The 16,620-nt window shown below is 41.7% G+C and overlaps 1 protein-coding gene across 2 annotated transcripts; it reads right to left on the reverse strand.

Annotated features, from left to right (window-relative positions):
* Window positions 1-589: 589 nt before the first annotated feature.
* Syce3 (synaptonemal complex central element protein 3) lies at window positions 590-16,613 on the reverse strand. 2 transcript variants are annotated; one of them, XM_020180888.2, is made up of 3 exons: window positions 16,533-16,613; window positions 5,545-5,653; window positions 590-866 (listed from the first exon to the last, which is right to left on the reverse strand). In XM_020180888.2, exons 2-3 carry the CDS (start codon window positions 5,651-5,653, stop codon window positions 709-711), a joined length of 267 nt encoding a protein of 88 aa, XP_020036477.1. In that variant the 5' UTR covers window positions 16,533-16,613; the 3' UTR covers window positions 590-708. The 2 variants fall into 2 exon arrangements, with proteins under 2 accessions (XP_020036477.1, XP_073937893.1); XM_074081792.1 differs by lacking the exon at window positions 16,533-16,613 and adding an exon at window positions 5,770-5,913.
* Window positions 16,614-16,620: the final 7 nt, after the last annotated feature.

Consider the following 16,620-nt stretch of genomic DNA (forward strand, 5'->3'; position numbering starts at 1 on the left):
ATTGGCACTTTGCCAGTCTGCCCCTGCCCATGATCTCAGCCCAGACAGGACCAGGACCACTTGGTTCCTCTGCAGCTTGTGAGGTCTCTCTCAGCTCCTCCAGACTTCCCACCAATCCTCCCCTAAATAAGTCTGAGTTTTACTCTAGTTCTTCCCCTTGTTAGCTCTGTGAACTTGGACAAGACATTTAATTCCCCTTTATCCTTGTCAGTAAAAGTGGATAATGGACACTTGTCAAGCAGGAGAGCTGTGAGAACACGACTACCAATGGGGCACCTGGCACAGTGCTTGGGGCACACAGCACAAGAAATTATGTGCTTTATGCCTTCACTCACTGTGAAACACACTTTAGACAGGTAGATAAATCTGATTGACTACTGCTGCCTGTCCCAGCCATTGACCTGGTCTGTCCCCATCTAGGCCCTTTTTTGCTCTTTAATTCTATGCTTAGCCTGACTGGCACCAAATACACATCTGATCCATTGAAAGCATCCATGTCTTACACTTGTCATACCTTGTTAACAAGGTTCAATATGCAGCTGAGTTGATCACAGTGCTGGACAGAAAGGGGTCCTTGGGTTTGCTTGAAAATAAGTTTATTGAGAAACAAGTACTGTGCATACAGCTATATTTCTGGGGTGCTGGCTCCATTCCCTTGGCTTCTGCACACAGGCAGGTGGCAGATAGCAGCTATGGTGCTCAGTGGGCCTATTGCTTGCGCTTGGTCTCACTAAGCAGCTCTTGCCAGTTCTTCTCCATCTCTTCCTTGCAGTTGAGGAAGGCATCCTCCAGCCGGCGCATGGACTCTGCCAGTGTGGGGTTGGTACGCATGACCACCATGTCGTAGGCCATCCAGGTTGCCTGCACTGCAACAGCCAGACAGACCCAGTCAGGCCACAGGTGCTAAAGCTCTTGGGCCCCACCTGTGCTCAGTACCCAGGGGTCAGACACAAAGGGACAATTGCTCCAAGAAGTGAAAGCTGATGGGATGCATGTTATAGGGCTATAAAACCCCCTGTAAGAACTCTCAGCAATAATGACACTTCCTAATCTCCTGTAAGTCTTAACTTCTGAATATATCAGCCCATTAGAGTGAAAGGCCAGTTTGATATGAAATAGAAGGGAAATTAGAGCAAATCACAGGTCTTTACCTACATGCAGTCCATAGCTAGTGGCTGCAGGGGTACCCCCCCCAAGGAGTTGTAACATCTATCCAGGTAGGCTCACCATTTCCAGACCTACGTGACCTACAGACCTACATGGGCTTCACCTTTCCTCAGGCTCAGTGGCCTGGGGCACCTGTCCACCTGCACCAAGGCACTTCTGTGCTTTCAGTAGGGCTCAGGCCTGAACAACTCCTTCTGGGAAGGTTTTGATCCCTCCCTGTCAAGCATCCTTGAGCATTCACCACTGTACTGATGGCTTTTTTGCTCTTCTCTCTGAGAGCAACTTGAGGAAGCATCCCCTGAGCCACTAGGAGAATATATGTTTCTTGTGCAGACTTGGTGAAAGTGTGTGTGCAAAACCCTCTTGGCAGCAATCCCTTCTGGTGTGACTCTGCCCTCCAGAGCTGCAGCACAGAACACTGTCATTCCTCCCTGCATGACAGCCAAGCACAGTAGATACGTCCCCTTAAAACTTCTCTTTGTTGGGCTAAAAAATACCAGATACTCTAGTCAACTGTCCTCAAGGAAATTAACATCCGAGGCTATAGGCAGAATGATTAGGTATCTATGTACAACCAAGGGCACTATATGGCAGACTTAAAAGTTTTATAGAAAGCAACATCTGTTTGGAAAAATTGCTAGAAAAGGTACATACAGTGTCTCGACAACATCACCACTCTTATTGTTAGGATAGGGATTCTTTCTGGTTTTTGTGGGACTGGGATTTTTGCTCTTCTAAAAGAAATGTGGGGGCTTGCTCTTGGTCATGGAAGGACACAACTCAGAAGGTGGCTATTTGCAGAGTAGGAAGAGACTTCTTACTGAACACCAGATCTACTGGTTAGTCTTCCTAGCCTCCAGAACTGAGAAATAAATGTTCCTTTTTTTTTTTTTTTTGGTGGGATTGGGGTTTAAACTCAGGGCTTTAGAATACTTGCAAAGCATGCACTCTATCGCTTGAGCCACACCTCCAGGCCATTTTGTTCTGATTATTTGGAGATGAGGTCTCCCGAGCTATTTGCTCTGGCTGGCCTTAGCCTTGATCCTCTCAAGTAGCTAGAATTACAGGCATGTGCCACAGGCACCCAGCTAAATGTTCATTTTTCAAGTCACCTCATCTATGGAAATTTGTTATAGTTGTCTAAAATAAGTAAGATATAAATTGGTACCAAGAAGGGGGTGTTGCAGTAATAAACACCTGAAAGCGTAGACGTGGATCTGAAGTGCATGATAGAAGCTGATACAGTATTTGATTTCAAACTTTTTCTATTTTGATTGAATTTTATTTTGGTTGTATTTTAAAAATGAACATGTAACATTTCTTTAAAAAATCATTATTATGTATTTAGTGCTTATAAAATGAATAATTATTTATTTTGAAGTGCTAATGTTCGTATCTGAAAATTCCTACTGTATATGGTAACATGCTAATAAATTAGGAAATGGATAAAATGATTTGGAAGAAAATATGAAATATCTAAATGAATACAATTTTAACAAAGCAATAAGCAAAGAAGAAACTGAAAAAGTTATCAAAAACTATCTCTAGTGATTTAGCCATTGAGGTCTTTGAAGTATTAAAGAAATTGTTTTCAAATACAATTCAAATAGTATTTTACACTATTCATATAATTTCAGAATATACAAAAGATAAAAGACCCTCAAAGTTGTTCAGCCCAAGCACCTCTAAATAGTTAGTTAACTTCTCTAAGCTCTAGTTTTCTCATCTATAAAATGAGGATAATAAGAGTGTATATACCCCACAAATTTGTTAACAGGAGTAAATGAGATGATGTGTGCAAAGTATGTGGTAAAGAGACCAACATAATAAATATAAACTGTTACTATTTCCTCAGTGACATTAGAATAGTTCTAAATACCCAAGAGTTTACAGCTTTCAGGTATGACAGCATTAATTATTTACAGACAAAATGGAAAAAAATCTCATTTATAATAGGAACAAATATCACAGAAGTAAATGCACTGTAATATTTACAGAAAAAGATTTCAAAACTCTCTCTCTTTTGATTTTTTGAGTCAGTGTCTCACTATGTAGCCCAGGCTGGCCTCAAACTCACTATGTAGTCCAACCTGCCCTCAACTCTTCTGCCTTAGTCTCCTGAGTGCTGGGATTACAGCGCTCAGCTCCTGCAAAACTCCTTTGAGAAATCTTAATGAACATCTGAATGATTTGGAGAGCCATACCCTAGTCCTGAATGAGAACACTTACTAAAATAGTGTCATTACACTAAATCAATGTGTAGGTTTAAAGGGGCTAGGGCTGAAGCTCAGTGGTAGAGCACTCAAGTATGAGCAAGCCCTATGTTCTAGCAAATACTATAATGTATAGGTTTAACACAATTCCAAGTAGAATATTAAATAAATGGATCTATTATTCCTCTGGAAGAACAAACATCTGAGAAAAGCTAAAAATCATAAAATTAAAAAAAGAATGATGAGAGGAAACATCTTGACTAAATAGAATAATAATAATGATGACAATAATAGTGTGACACTGTACTCTTTCACATTATGAAATAGAATATTTATCTCTGTGCTGCTAATATACAAGAACCTCATGAATAATAAACAAATCATTTGAAACTAATGGGACAGGGTGGGGTAAATTTGGGGCATAAAAACAAGTTAAAACCACTCCTTGGGAAGCTGTAGGTAGGAAGATCATCATCTGAGGCCAGCCCAGGGCAAAAACAGATCCTATATGAAAAATAACTAAAGCAAGAAAGGGCTGGGAGTATGACTCAGATAGTAGAGTGCCTGCCTAGCAAGTGTGAAGCCCTGAGTTCAAGCCCCAATACCATCAAAAAAAGAAAATAAATAAGCAAACAAAAGACCACCAAAAAAAAAAAAACAACAAAACCTTCTCCTTATCACTTGAGGAATTTTGCATTCCCAGGCTCACTCTTAGGAAGCGTATGCCAGCTAAACTTGTTCCAGGAAAATGGTCCTAGGCTATGTCTTGACTTAAGTTGAAGAGTATAAAAAGAGAAATTTAATTCTTGGAGTCAACAAGATCTTGACTTTTAATATTGTTTGAAGTGTCTGTGTATGTGTATCTTTTACATTTTTTATTGTTCCCACCTGTATGGTCACTGGATCAACTAGACAAAGGTCTTTCCATGGGTACTGGAAGCCAAGGGTCACATGCTGGGCCTCACTTAACATCTGATTTAGGTCAGGATAAAAGATGATTTCATCCTGCTCCAAAATTATCCTACTTCTGCTAGCATTAATTGTTTGTCCTAAGGACATAATGAAGAAATTATTTTGCTGCTTATGTTTCAGGTGCAAAACTATTTTAATGTTTGAACCACTGGAGTTGAGTCTCTGGGCCCAAGAACATATATTGCTTAAGAAATCACAAAATGTAGCGGGCGCCAGTGGCTCACGCCTGTAATACTAGCTACTTGGGAGGCTGAGATCAGGAGGATCATGGTTTGAGGCCAGTCAGGGCAAATAGTTCTCAAAACCCTATCTCCAAAATAACCAGAGCAAAATGGATTAGAGGTGTGGCTCAAGTGCGCCTACTTTGTGAGCTCATAGCCCTGAGTTCAAACCCAGTTCCACCAAAAATAAAAAATTGTGTTCATTTGAGTAACAAATATGCTTTCCATAGTTTGTTTTACATCATTATTTTCCTCTAACAAAACTTAGGCTCACAAACTGTAAGGATTATACATATGATGAATTAATAGAAAACAAATGAAAGAAACTAAAATGGTGTTGATACTACTGCTGAGTAGAAACATAGTTATTTATTTATTTATTGGTGTACTGGGATTTGAACTCAGGGCTTCATGCTTGCTAGGCAGATGTTCTACCACTTGAGCCACTCCATCAGCCCTAGAAACATTGAATAAAACAACAAACTAATGTTCCTTTCCAAAAATGGAGAAATATGCCCAACTCCATTGCTGCTTTCTTAGACTGAGCTGTACCTCCCATTTCAGCACTGTATCTATTTTATCACTGTTACTCTAAACCTTTCTATTTAAATGATTCACAGAAAGAATGCCAGCTCTGTTCACAGGTGTCATACTCACCTGCATTTGTCATTTGCTAAGCATGTGAGGTAGGATTTGGTGCTGTGCCAATTACAAGTCACTATTTCTGTCCTCAAGAAGACAATAGTCAGATAATAGAAATTAGATATAAACACAAGTAAAATAATGAGAAAACAATTCAAGGCAATTGAAAGTAAATGTCAAATTTTGTGGTTCAGCAGTTATAGCATATAGTTATACACTATAAAAGTTGGAAGGGGTTCAGGGAAAACCTTGTTAGAGAAGGTACTTAATATGTGTTCACAAGTTCAGGAAAGATTGGGGAAGGCATCTTGTCTGGGAAAACATCCTACCTGAGATTTTTTCCATCTCTTCCAATAGCTTTTCTAGGTCCTTATTGAGGTCAGATAGCATTTTCAGCATGTTATCATAGTTTCTTTCCCCAGGGTCAGAATCAGCCATCTAGGCAGTACACAGAAAGAAACTGCTGTGAGATAGACTGACATTCCAGTTCCAGCTTTATAGCTCACAGTTGAGGGTAACTCTTTCCCCATCTCTCAGGTTTGGACACTACTCACTTCATAGGACCATGTGATGGTTAAATGACAATGTGTGTAAAGGGTCCACATAGTGTTTGGCACATGTTAGTTATCCCTCACTTTCCTTTGATCCTTACTTCAAAAATGCTTCTTCAAACACAACCGAGGACTGGAATGATTAAAGCAAAAGACATTTTTACTGGTCGTAAAGGAAAAAAAATGGTATAATAGTAACACAATAGTGAGTTTAAATCCACTAAAATGCAAGTTTTGTGAGGATGTGAAATGAAGATACAGTCCTGCACCCAAGGATCTCCAGTGTGATATGAAGGTAAGTCATAGACCACATGACAAACAAGAATGTGACAGGTGTCAGAGGAAACATACAAGCAGTATTAACACAATGCAGATACAAAGCTGTGGACCTTGGGTTAGTTTAATTGTAAAATATGAAGTGAGTTCTGGTGGAGTGGCTCAAGTGCATGCCTGCCTAGGAAGTACAAGGTCCTGAGTTCAATGTGGCTCCCCCACATATTGGGCAAATCACTTACCTTTTCAACAATACAATTTTGTAACTTGTAAAAAGCAATTGCTAATAGTACTTGTATCTTATGGGATAGGTTTTTCTGTGAAGATTAAATGATATTAAAAAAAGATTAAATGATATAAATTACATAATGTTTGGCACAGAAACTATCATAATAAGCACTTAACGAATCATACTTGTTGTTATTTAAAATATTGAACTCTAATTAAATCCCTTGAGATCCTTTCCTGATCTTTATAAATATACATTAATTCATGGTGCATATTTGATGCTCATCTATTTATCTACAGGGCCCTGGGCTAGGTAAGATGAAAGAAAAATAGGGGCTGTCAGGGAATTTATAACCTCATGAGATGAAGGAATATCCAAATGACCATAAAATAGGGAAAGGATGAGTTTCAGATATGGTGTGTTGTTCTCACTGTACATGTGGATAGATGGGGACAGCCTTCCTGGCCCGCTCAGTGGAGTTAAAGGCCTCTACTTGGTCTCCTATAGCTCCAAGTTCTCACCCATTATGGTGTCTCTCAACTGACTTGGTGATTGTGTACTTGTCTGCCTTGTCAACTAGATTGTGAGGCCCTGAAGAGTAGGGGTTGTCTTTCCAATGAACTATTCCTAGTGTTCAGGACTAGAAAATAGTGAGTGCTCCATATATGTTGGCTGGATAAAGGAATAAAATGAATGACCATTGCAAAGTTCTGATCTAAAAGAAGATTCTGGACTCTTCCCTCCTGTCATTTTCCTTGTTAAGGGCAAGAATTCTGAAGAGGATTAGAGGGCCCTTTAGCAGTCCTGAGGCAGGTCTGAGAACTGAGGTGTTATGATCTTTTGGGACCTGTAAATGTGCCACTTATCTGGGCATGGAGCCATCTCTCATTGGGGTTCATCCTTTCTGATGAACTTTTTTCTTTTGGCAAGTAGGGATAGTTTACTAAGAGTAAGTGGGGATGTGCAGGCAGGGGTCAGGGCAGGGGGTCAAGAGTGAGTGACAGAAGGAAGAAATGTCTGGGAAAACTCCCTTAATTCTTCATAATATAGTCACTTTCTCCCTTTCCTTTCCAAGTCAGACCTCACACATTTGCCTGCCCTGCATTTCCTGCCTACTTGTCATCTGGGATTCTAACCCTCTCACTCATAACTGGTGCATCCAGGCCACCTTCTTGTATTTAACCTCTTTGTGGCACCTGACAGCTGGACGTTTTCTACAGCTCAAAATCCTTGTCTTGGTGTATTCTAACCTTGTTCACTCTTAAACTCTGCCCATTTCTCTGGTGGCTCCTTCCCTGCTCTTTCTGGCCCACTCCCTTGCTGGCTCTGGAGTCTGGATAAGGATCCTCACAGCATTTTCTATCTGCACCACACAGTCTCAGTGGTGATGCTCTCCCTGCTAACAACTTCACCATCCTGTTTATGCTTAGGATTCAGATCTTGCTCCTAAACTTCAGGTCTGCACATCTACCTGCTTATTGCACTTCTCCTTATGGATGTTTTGTAAGCATTTTGAACTCAACAACCTGAGCTAATTTATTATTTCCCTTTTTTCCCCCAATTCTCTCTCTTTTTGGAGGTATTGGGGTCCAAATCTTCTCTTCTTCTATTCTATAGCCCAATGGATGGTATCACTGTTCACCCAGTAGCCTGAGTAAGAATCATAAAGTCATTTTAAGTCCTCCCTCTCTTATCTTCCTGACCTGCGGGATCACTGAAACTCACCAATTTTTATCTGTTCATTGAATAAATATTTATTATTTTTAAGTATTTATTTACCTATGGGTCAGGAAAGGCCAATGTTTGGGAGCCACTGGCAAAGTAAACCTTACCTTTGTGGAGCTCATAGCCTGGCCCAATTCTTTTTGTTTGTTTATTTGCTTAGACTGTATTAAGAACTTAGGGCTTTGCACTTACAAAGCAGATGCTTTACTGCTTGAACCACACCGCTAGTCCATTTTGCTGTGGTTATTTTGGAGATGGGGGTCTTGAGAACTGTGATCCTTCTGATTTAGCCTCCAAGTGGCTAGGATTACAGGTATCAGCCACTGTGCCCGGCTGTCTGGCCCAATTCTTTAAAGTCACTCTTAACTGCCATTTCCCTTTCCCCAAGAAAAGGGAGGTCCATTTTATGGAGCTTTAATTGAGATCGATTTCATCATCTACCTCTAATTATACATTTACTGAACATCTACTATGTGCCAGACACCTGTTAGCACTCTGTGGACACTGCAGTGTATCTGTGGGTCCAGAGAGACAAAACCCATAGAAATTCTCAACTAGGAGAAGAGACAGATAACAAACAAGTAAGCAGTTCATAAAGATACCTTCACTTTGTGATAAATGTTACAGAGAAAATAACACAGACTGGTATGATAAGGAGGATCTTTCATGTGGAAGGGGACCTTTAACTTGAAAAATTAGCAAGTCTTCTCAAATGAAGTTACTCTTTGGTGTTTGAGATTGAACCCAGGGCCTTGTGCATGCTATGCAAGTGCTCAACCTCTGAATCCCACCCCTAGTCTCATGAAGTGACATTTGAACTGACACTTGGATGACAAAAAGGTTGGCTATGTAAAGATCTGGGGGAAAGAGTTTAATGGGAATTAAGAAAAAGTAGAGTGGCCCTAGTATGTTTAAAGGGACAGAAAGTGTAGAAAGGTGCTGAAGAGAAGAGTGGTATGAGATGAGACCAGTTAAGTAGGCAAAAAATTTGGCAAATTTTGAGTATGAGGAATACCTTTGGGGGTTCAGAGCAAGGGGTTGTGTAGTTATGTTTTTAGATGCCTTTGGCTGCTGTTTGGAGAATGGACTGTTATAGAAGATTGGGAGGAGACAAGAGCAGGAAGACCAGTTCAGTTGGGAGAGCATGGACTGGATGCTGCTTGAATGAGGGTGGTAAGGATATCAACGTTAAGAAGTAGAAGTATCCAGTGTATATTCTGGAAGATGAGAATCTTCAAACAGAACTAGGCAGAGGATTTGATGAGTCTAGATTTGTAGGGACAAGTGATAGAAAATTACTTCTAATGTTGGTGAGAGCAACCTGGTAAATGGTGGCAATATTACTGAAATAGAGAATACTGGATGGGAGTTGGTTAGAAGGAAAACTAAGAGCCCTGTTTTTTGTTTGTTTTGGTTCTTCGAGACAGGGTCTCAATATGTAGCCCAGGCTGACTTGGAACTCATGATCCTCTCAACCTACTGAGTGCTGGGATTACAGGTGTTTGCCACCATGCCTCGCTAAAAGTCCTATTTTGAACATGTTAATATGAGATGTCTAATATGTAGGCCTTCAAATCTACATTTAAATAGGCAGCTGAATACATGGACTTGAAGAAAGAGGTCAGGCTGAAGATATAGTTTGGAGTTAACAGTGCAGGCTGTCTTTACCTTTCACCTGGACTATTTCAGTAGCCCGTAATTGTTCTTCCTGTAGCTTCATCTTGTCCAGACCAGCACCAGGGTGATCTTTTCTGACATGCAAATCTGACCATTATCATGGTTTTAAACCCCTTAATAGCTCCCTATTTCTTTCAAGATGAAGTACAATCTTCCTGGGCTGGAGATATGGCTCAGTAGTTAGAGCACTTGCCTAGTGTACATGAGGTCTGGGTTCGATCCCCAGCACCACATTCTTACTACAGATGAGAACAGCTTCCAGTCTAGTTCCTGACATCAGCCAGTTGTGAGTTGTGAACACATAAATGAACAAAGCTTTGAGAGATCCAGAACTTAATTAGGTATTACTTAAAAAATCTATGAGTTGTGTATTGGAGACATGATGAAAAGAGATCCATGAAAAGAATATAAGAGAGTTAGTGAAGTGGCTCAAGTGGTACAGCGCCTGCCCAAGTTCAACCCCCAGAACTGAAAAAAAGAACACAAGACTATAAAAGTAGCCAGGTGCTGGTGGCTCACACCTGTAATCCTAACTACTTAGGAAGCATAGATCAGGAGGATCGTGGTCCGAAGCCAGCCTGGGCAAATAGTTCTGCCAGACCCTATCTTGAAAAACCCTTCACAAAAATAGGGCTGGTGGAGTGGCTCAAGGTAAAGGTCCTGAATTCAAGTCTCAGTACCTAAAAAAAAAAAAGACAATAAAAGTTAAAAAGCCTTGCAAGAACCAAAGAACTGCAAAATAGAATAGAATAATTCTCTCATGTGGGTGGTGGTTACAAACATCTGTGTGAATGTAGAAATAGGTTATGACACAATTCATAACTGAGTTGTATGTCCTACGTGCTCACTTCACTAATATAAAATTCCAGTTATATTCATGTGTTTGTATGTGTGTTGCTGGGGATTGAACCCAGGGCTCAAGTGAGCTACAATCTGAGCCCCAATGATTATATTATTTACTTATTTAGAAAGATCTTGTGGTATAGCTCAGGCTGCCCTTGAACTTGAGATCTTCCTGCCTCCCCCTCTCAAGTGCTGGAATTACAGGTATGTGCTACCATGTCTGGTTTTGGTTATATTCTTTTATCCATACATCTGACACAGTTATTGAGATTGTTTTATATTTGGAGGATACAGCAAAACATTAAAAATCCTTGACCTGATGGAATTTATATTCTAGTGGGAGAAGCAGACAATAAATAAGATTCACGAGTGAAGTGAACATAAGACAGGATAAGTCCTAAGAAAAAAAATCAATCAGAAATGGAGTATGAGGGAGAGTGTGTGTAGCGTGGTGGCTGAAATTTAACAGCTGTGTAGGAAAGTTGAAGTGATTTTTACTAAAGACCTAGAGGAAGTGAAGGAATGAGTCATGCAGGTAACTTGGGAAAGCTCATCCTAGGAAAAAGTAAGAACAAAGGTTCTAAGCTAGGACTCTGCCAGATAACCTGGATGAAGATAACAAGGACAGTACAGTTGGTGTAGACACTGAAGAAGAGAATAGTAGGAGATGAAGTTAAAATGTGGGGGCTGGAATTATGGCAGATCAGAAGACTTTGGCTTTTGCTTTGAGTGAGCTAGGAGCTTGGAAGGTGATAATCTGACTTACATATTAAGAAATAACTAGGTTGCGAGTAACTTATATGGGCAAGGGTAGAGGCAGAAACTATTTTAGGAAGCTATTGGAATAATGCAGGTGAGAGATAATAATAGCTTAGACCAGCACAGGAATGGTGGAAGAAGTATGACGTAGGATGATTCAGAATGTATTTTGAAGGCAGGACTGATAAGATTTGCTAAACCAATGTGGAGCATGAGAGAAGGAGAGGAGTCAAGTATGATGTGATAGCTCTTGGCTGGGTAACCAGAAATGGAAGTGCCATTAACTAATTTAGGGGAGACCAGAAGAAGTTGGTTTCTATGAGGAATAAATAATCAGTTTTGAACATATTAAGGCTTTGTGTGTGTGTGTGTGTGTGTGTGTGTGTGTGTATGTGGAGGGGGACTAGGATTTGAACTCAGGCTTTACACTTGTAAAGCAGGTATTCTATCACTTGGGTCATACCTTCAGTCTATTTAGCTCTGGTTATTTTGGAGATGGGGTCTCAGGAACTATTTGTCTGGGCTAGCTTTGAACCTTGATCCTCCTGATTTCATCTTCCCAACTAGTTAGGATTATAGGCATGAGCCGCTAGTGTCTATGTAACATTTTAAGTTTAATGCCTATTAAGTGTCAAAATGGGGTGTTAGTAGGCAGCTGGATAAATTAATTCAGGGGAGAAGGTGAGATATTTAAAGACATGGATGAGAATGCCATGGGAGAATACAGATGGAGAAGAGGCCTAGCACTGAGACTGGGAAATTGTGAAGGAACCAGTGAGTCCCTCTCAGTGAGAGAGACTATGGAAAAGGAGCCAGGGAGGTAGAAGGAGAACTAGGACAATCATAACCAGACTCCCAGAGGGTCCAAAGCATCTCAGTCAGTGTTTTCTGATTATGACGAACCTTAGTGAGCTCTAAAAGTACAAGTTCTAGGGCTGAGGGTGTGGCTCAGATGATAGAGCTCCTGCCTAACAGAAGGCCCTGAGTTAAAATCCCCAAACCACTTAAAAAAAAAATACAAGTTTTAAACAGTACAAAAGAAGAGAACTCCAAAAAAGTAGATTTCTTAGTAAGTGAGCAACTTAACAATCCTGGGAAGGTAGCAAATTAAGATGAGAAATGTTTACAAGCATAAAAAAGCTAGAATTACTGTGAATATTTGGGATTTTAGGCATTTTCATATACAAGAGAATTTGACAGATCAGTTTTGCCATTATAGTTTAAAGTATATAATTGATTATGGGTTGTAAATTGTAGACAAAAGTCTTACTAAGTTTATACAAACTTTTGGGGGCATTTAAGAGAACTCAGAGCTCACTGTAAGTTTGACATAATAGTTATAAGAATTATTAAGGAAAGTGGGAAGGTTATTAAGACAACTGAGGTGCTTAAAGAAATAGAATATATTAAGTTTATACTTAAATGTGTTTTAAGTTTGTAAATGGAATAAAACTAAAACCTTCTCAGAAGTCATCACTAAATTTTGTTAGTCTTAGAATACTATTTGCAAACTAAACTTAAATGCTTATGAGAGAACTAAATCTTAAATACCTATTAATAAAATAGGTGTTAATTTTAAAAGCCAAAGTAAATACTCAAAGTCTTCTTTCTGCCTAAATAATGCCTTTAAGGGCATCAAAGCTCATATTAAGCAATATTTAGCCATGCATGCTATAGATTTTATGTTTCAGTCATACAACAGTAATTTGGTAAATTTGTAAGTCTACTATATACCAAGAAATATTACAGAAGCTTGGGACTAAAAAATAAATAAGCACACAGTCTCTTCTATCAAATAAATCAGTTTGGTAAAAAAAGAAAGTTGTTATAAAGCAAGATTCTTTGAAGATCAATAACCATTCATCCAAGTGTCCTTGCTCAGTTTTCAACTAGTCTTCACATGTAAAATGGCTGTTACAGCAATGCTATTTAAAAACACCATTAGCTGGGTGATGGTAGTTCGCTCACACCTGTAATCCTAGCTACTCAGGAGGCAGAGATCATGAGGATCACGGTTCGAAGTCAGCCTGAGCAAATAGTTCAAGACCCCATCTTGAAAATCCATCACACACAAAAAAGGCTGATGGAGTGGTTTCAAGGTGTGGGTCCTGAGTTCAAGCCCCAGTACCACAATCAATCAATCAATCAATCAGTCAATAAAATAAAACAGCATGTTATCTCTTCCCTTTATGGTTTTACACAAAAACACACACAATAATTGTATTGCCTGAAATGCCCTTCTTTCCCTCTTGTTTTTTTAAGACTCAGCTCAAGGGTCACTTCTTCCAGAACTCTTTCCTTATATTTCCTATCAGCTAACTCCAGTTAGGAGGTTGCTGAAAACTCCAGGTAAGCGATAATGGTGCTTGGACCAGAATATTAGAAGTGGAGATAGTGAGAAGGGACTAGATTCTGCATATGTTATAAAAATAGAGCCAATGGTATTTGTTAACATATAAGTGGAACTATGAATCCAGACTGCAGTGAAAAGCCTGGTTGAACATAGATATTTAGGAGTCATAGGTGTATAGATGACATTTAAAGCCATGGTACTACTCAAAATCATTAAGAAAGTGAGGGTAGATAGATAGGAGATCTGAGCTCCTCAATGTTTTCAAAGTCTGGGAAGATGAAGAGGAATTAGCAAAGGAAACTGAAAAAAAAAACATCCAGTGAGGTAGGAGCAGAACCAGGACAGATTGATGTCTTGGAAGTCAAGAAAAGAAAGTATAGTGTCCTTTATCAAGAAGTATAAGTAATAAAAAGTGATCACTGGATTTGACAATCTGGAGGTCACCAACAATCTTGACAAGTTTTCAAGCAATGGCGGGGACAAAAGCCTGATTGAAATGTTTTAAGAAAAGTGAAAAAGAAACTTGTGTTGCTTCAGAGAAGCAGAGAAATATTCCACTACTGCAATATAATGTGGAGTCACATGCATTAAACTGGGAGGTATTATGCCAGTGTCAAATACTACAAAAGGACTTGTCACTGGTAATCTGAATGGAATCTTTTTCAGGGGAATCAATGAAAATAGCAACAAGATTTCTGTGAATTAAAGAATTAATGGATCAGTACAGGAGGCCAGGTTGGGCAAAAAATGAGAGACCTTACCTGAAAAACAAACTAAAAGCAAGAGGACTGGGGTGTGTGGCTCAAGTGTCAAGCCATTGCAAGTGTGAGGCCTTGAGGTTCAATCCACAGGACCACTCCCCCAAATTAATGGATCAATATACAAAGCAGATAGGGTGTCCGAATTTAGATGATGAGGATAGGAAAAACAGGATATAGCTAGAAGGGATACAAAGTGAAGATTTTTTGTTTTTTCATTTTTCATTTTTGTAGGAAGTGTGGAAAAAGCTGGTTGAGCACACACAAAAAATAACTGGTAGTGCAAGGACTGGTCTCAGGCAAGTATAGGGTCACCTTACCCTTGAAAGTAGGGGAAGATAGGGAAGGTAAGGTGTGATAGCAAGGGAGGAATTCAGGGCTGGTATCTTCTAACTCCCTTATAAATGACAATGAAAAGTTTTTTCCTTCGAAGAATGGACTTTCTTGGTTTGAGGAGAATGAAAAATGTTACGGTGAATCTGTGTGCCTCCCTAGAGGTGCTTAGGTGTGCACCAGAGAAGCAGTGGTAGTATGGAATGATGCAGTATCCTCAGAACCTACGATGACCAGAGAAAACGGATTGAGCCTGGGAGTGTAAAACATTTATGTGGTGGATGGAACAAGGTAAGGACATCGAGGGCACGAGTAAAAGATAAGTTTAAGGGGCAGGCATGATGATGGGTAAAGATAAGGCAGACAGACATGGTTCTATGAGCTGAGAGGCAGGTAGATTGGGAAACAGAGCGTGAAACAGCTAGGACAGAGGCTGTGGCCACATGGTTTTGTATCTCAGAGAAAGAGTGGATGTGGAAAGTACATCCAGGGAGAGGTTGTGATTGCTGAGGTGGAGCAAGGATTCGGTATTAGAGTTCACAGTATGGTGGGGGATCGTGAGGGTGAGAGATGCAGGATATGTGGAATGAAAAGTGCAGGGTGCACAGAATTAGGACCTGGGAAGTATGGTGTAAGTTTGGAGGTGAGGTGTCAAGGTATATGCGCTGAAGAAACTGAGGTTAGGAGTTTTAGGGTGTGAGGAAACTGAGGTGAGGGGTGTGAAGTGTGGGATGCTAAAAATGAGGTGAGGAGTGTGAGGTGAGGGGTCTGGGGTGTGAGGTGAGGAGTGTGAGGTGAGGGGTCTGGGGTGTGAGGTGAGGGGTGTGAGGTGAGGGGTCTGGGGTGTGAGGTGAGCGGTCTGGGGTGTGAGGTGAGGGGTCTGGGGTGTGAGGTGAGGAGTGTGAGGTGAGGGGTCTGGGGTGTGAGGTGAGCGGTCTGGGGTGTGAGGTGAGGGGTCTGGGGTGTGAGGTGAGGAGTGTGAGGTGAGGGGTCTGGGGTGTGAGGTGAGGGGTCTGGGGTGTGAGGTGAGCGGTCTGGGGTGTGAGGTGAGGGGTCTGGGGTGTGAGGTGAGGAGTGTGAGGTGAGGGGTCTGGGGTGTGAGGTGAGGGGTGTGAGGTGAGGGGTCTGGGGTGTGAGGTGAGGAGTGTGAGGTGAGGGGTCTGGGGTGTGAGGTGAGGAGTGTGAGGTGAGGGGTCTGGGGTGTGAGGTGAGGGGTGTGAGGTGAGGGGTCTGGGGTGTGAGGTGAGGGGTGTGAGGTGAGGGGTCTGGGGTGTGAGGTGAGCGGTCTGGGGTGTGAGGTGAGGGGTCTGGGGTGTGAGGTGAGGGGTCTGGGGTGTGAGGTGAGGGGTCTGGGGTGTGAGGTGAGCGGTCTGGGGTGTGAGGTGAGGGGTCTGGGGTGTGAGGTGAGGGGTCTGGGGTGTGAGGTGAGGGGTCTGGGGTGTGAGGTGAGGGGTCTGGGGTGTGAGGTGAGCGGTCTGGGGTGTGAGGTGAGGGGTCTGGGGGGGTGTGAGGTGAGGGGTCTGGGGTGTGAGGTGAGGAGTGTGAGGTGAGGGGTCTGGGGTGTGAGGTGAGCGGTCTGGGGTGTGAGGTAGGGAGTCTGAAGGGAGCGATCTGGGTGTGAGGTGAGGAGACTGAGGTGAGGACTCTAGGGTGACAGATCCGGGGTGTGGAGTAGGTAGGCATGCGGAGGCAGAGCAAGGGATGAGGAGTCGGGACGAAGGGTCTGGTTTGCCGCCGGTACTTCGCCGCAGGTGGAGCCCGTGGGTCGGGGCGCGCTGGGAGGGTCCGTGCCCCCAGGCGCGCTGGTCTCGCTCACCTTGGGCTGGGCCCGCGCTCTGGTCCGCTCGGCTGCCCCGGCGGCCCTCCCGAGGCAGGAGGCGGTTCCTGGCAACGACGCCCTGCCC

This window comes from Castor canadensis, chromosome 8, assembly GCF_047511655.1.
Source record: "Castor canadensis chromosome 8, mCasCan1.hap1v2, whole genome shotgun sequence".
Taxonomy (NCBI): domain Eukaryota; kingdom Metazoa; phylum Chordata; class Mammalia; order Rodentia; family Castoridae; genus Castor; species Castor canadensis.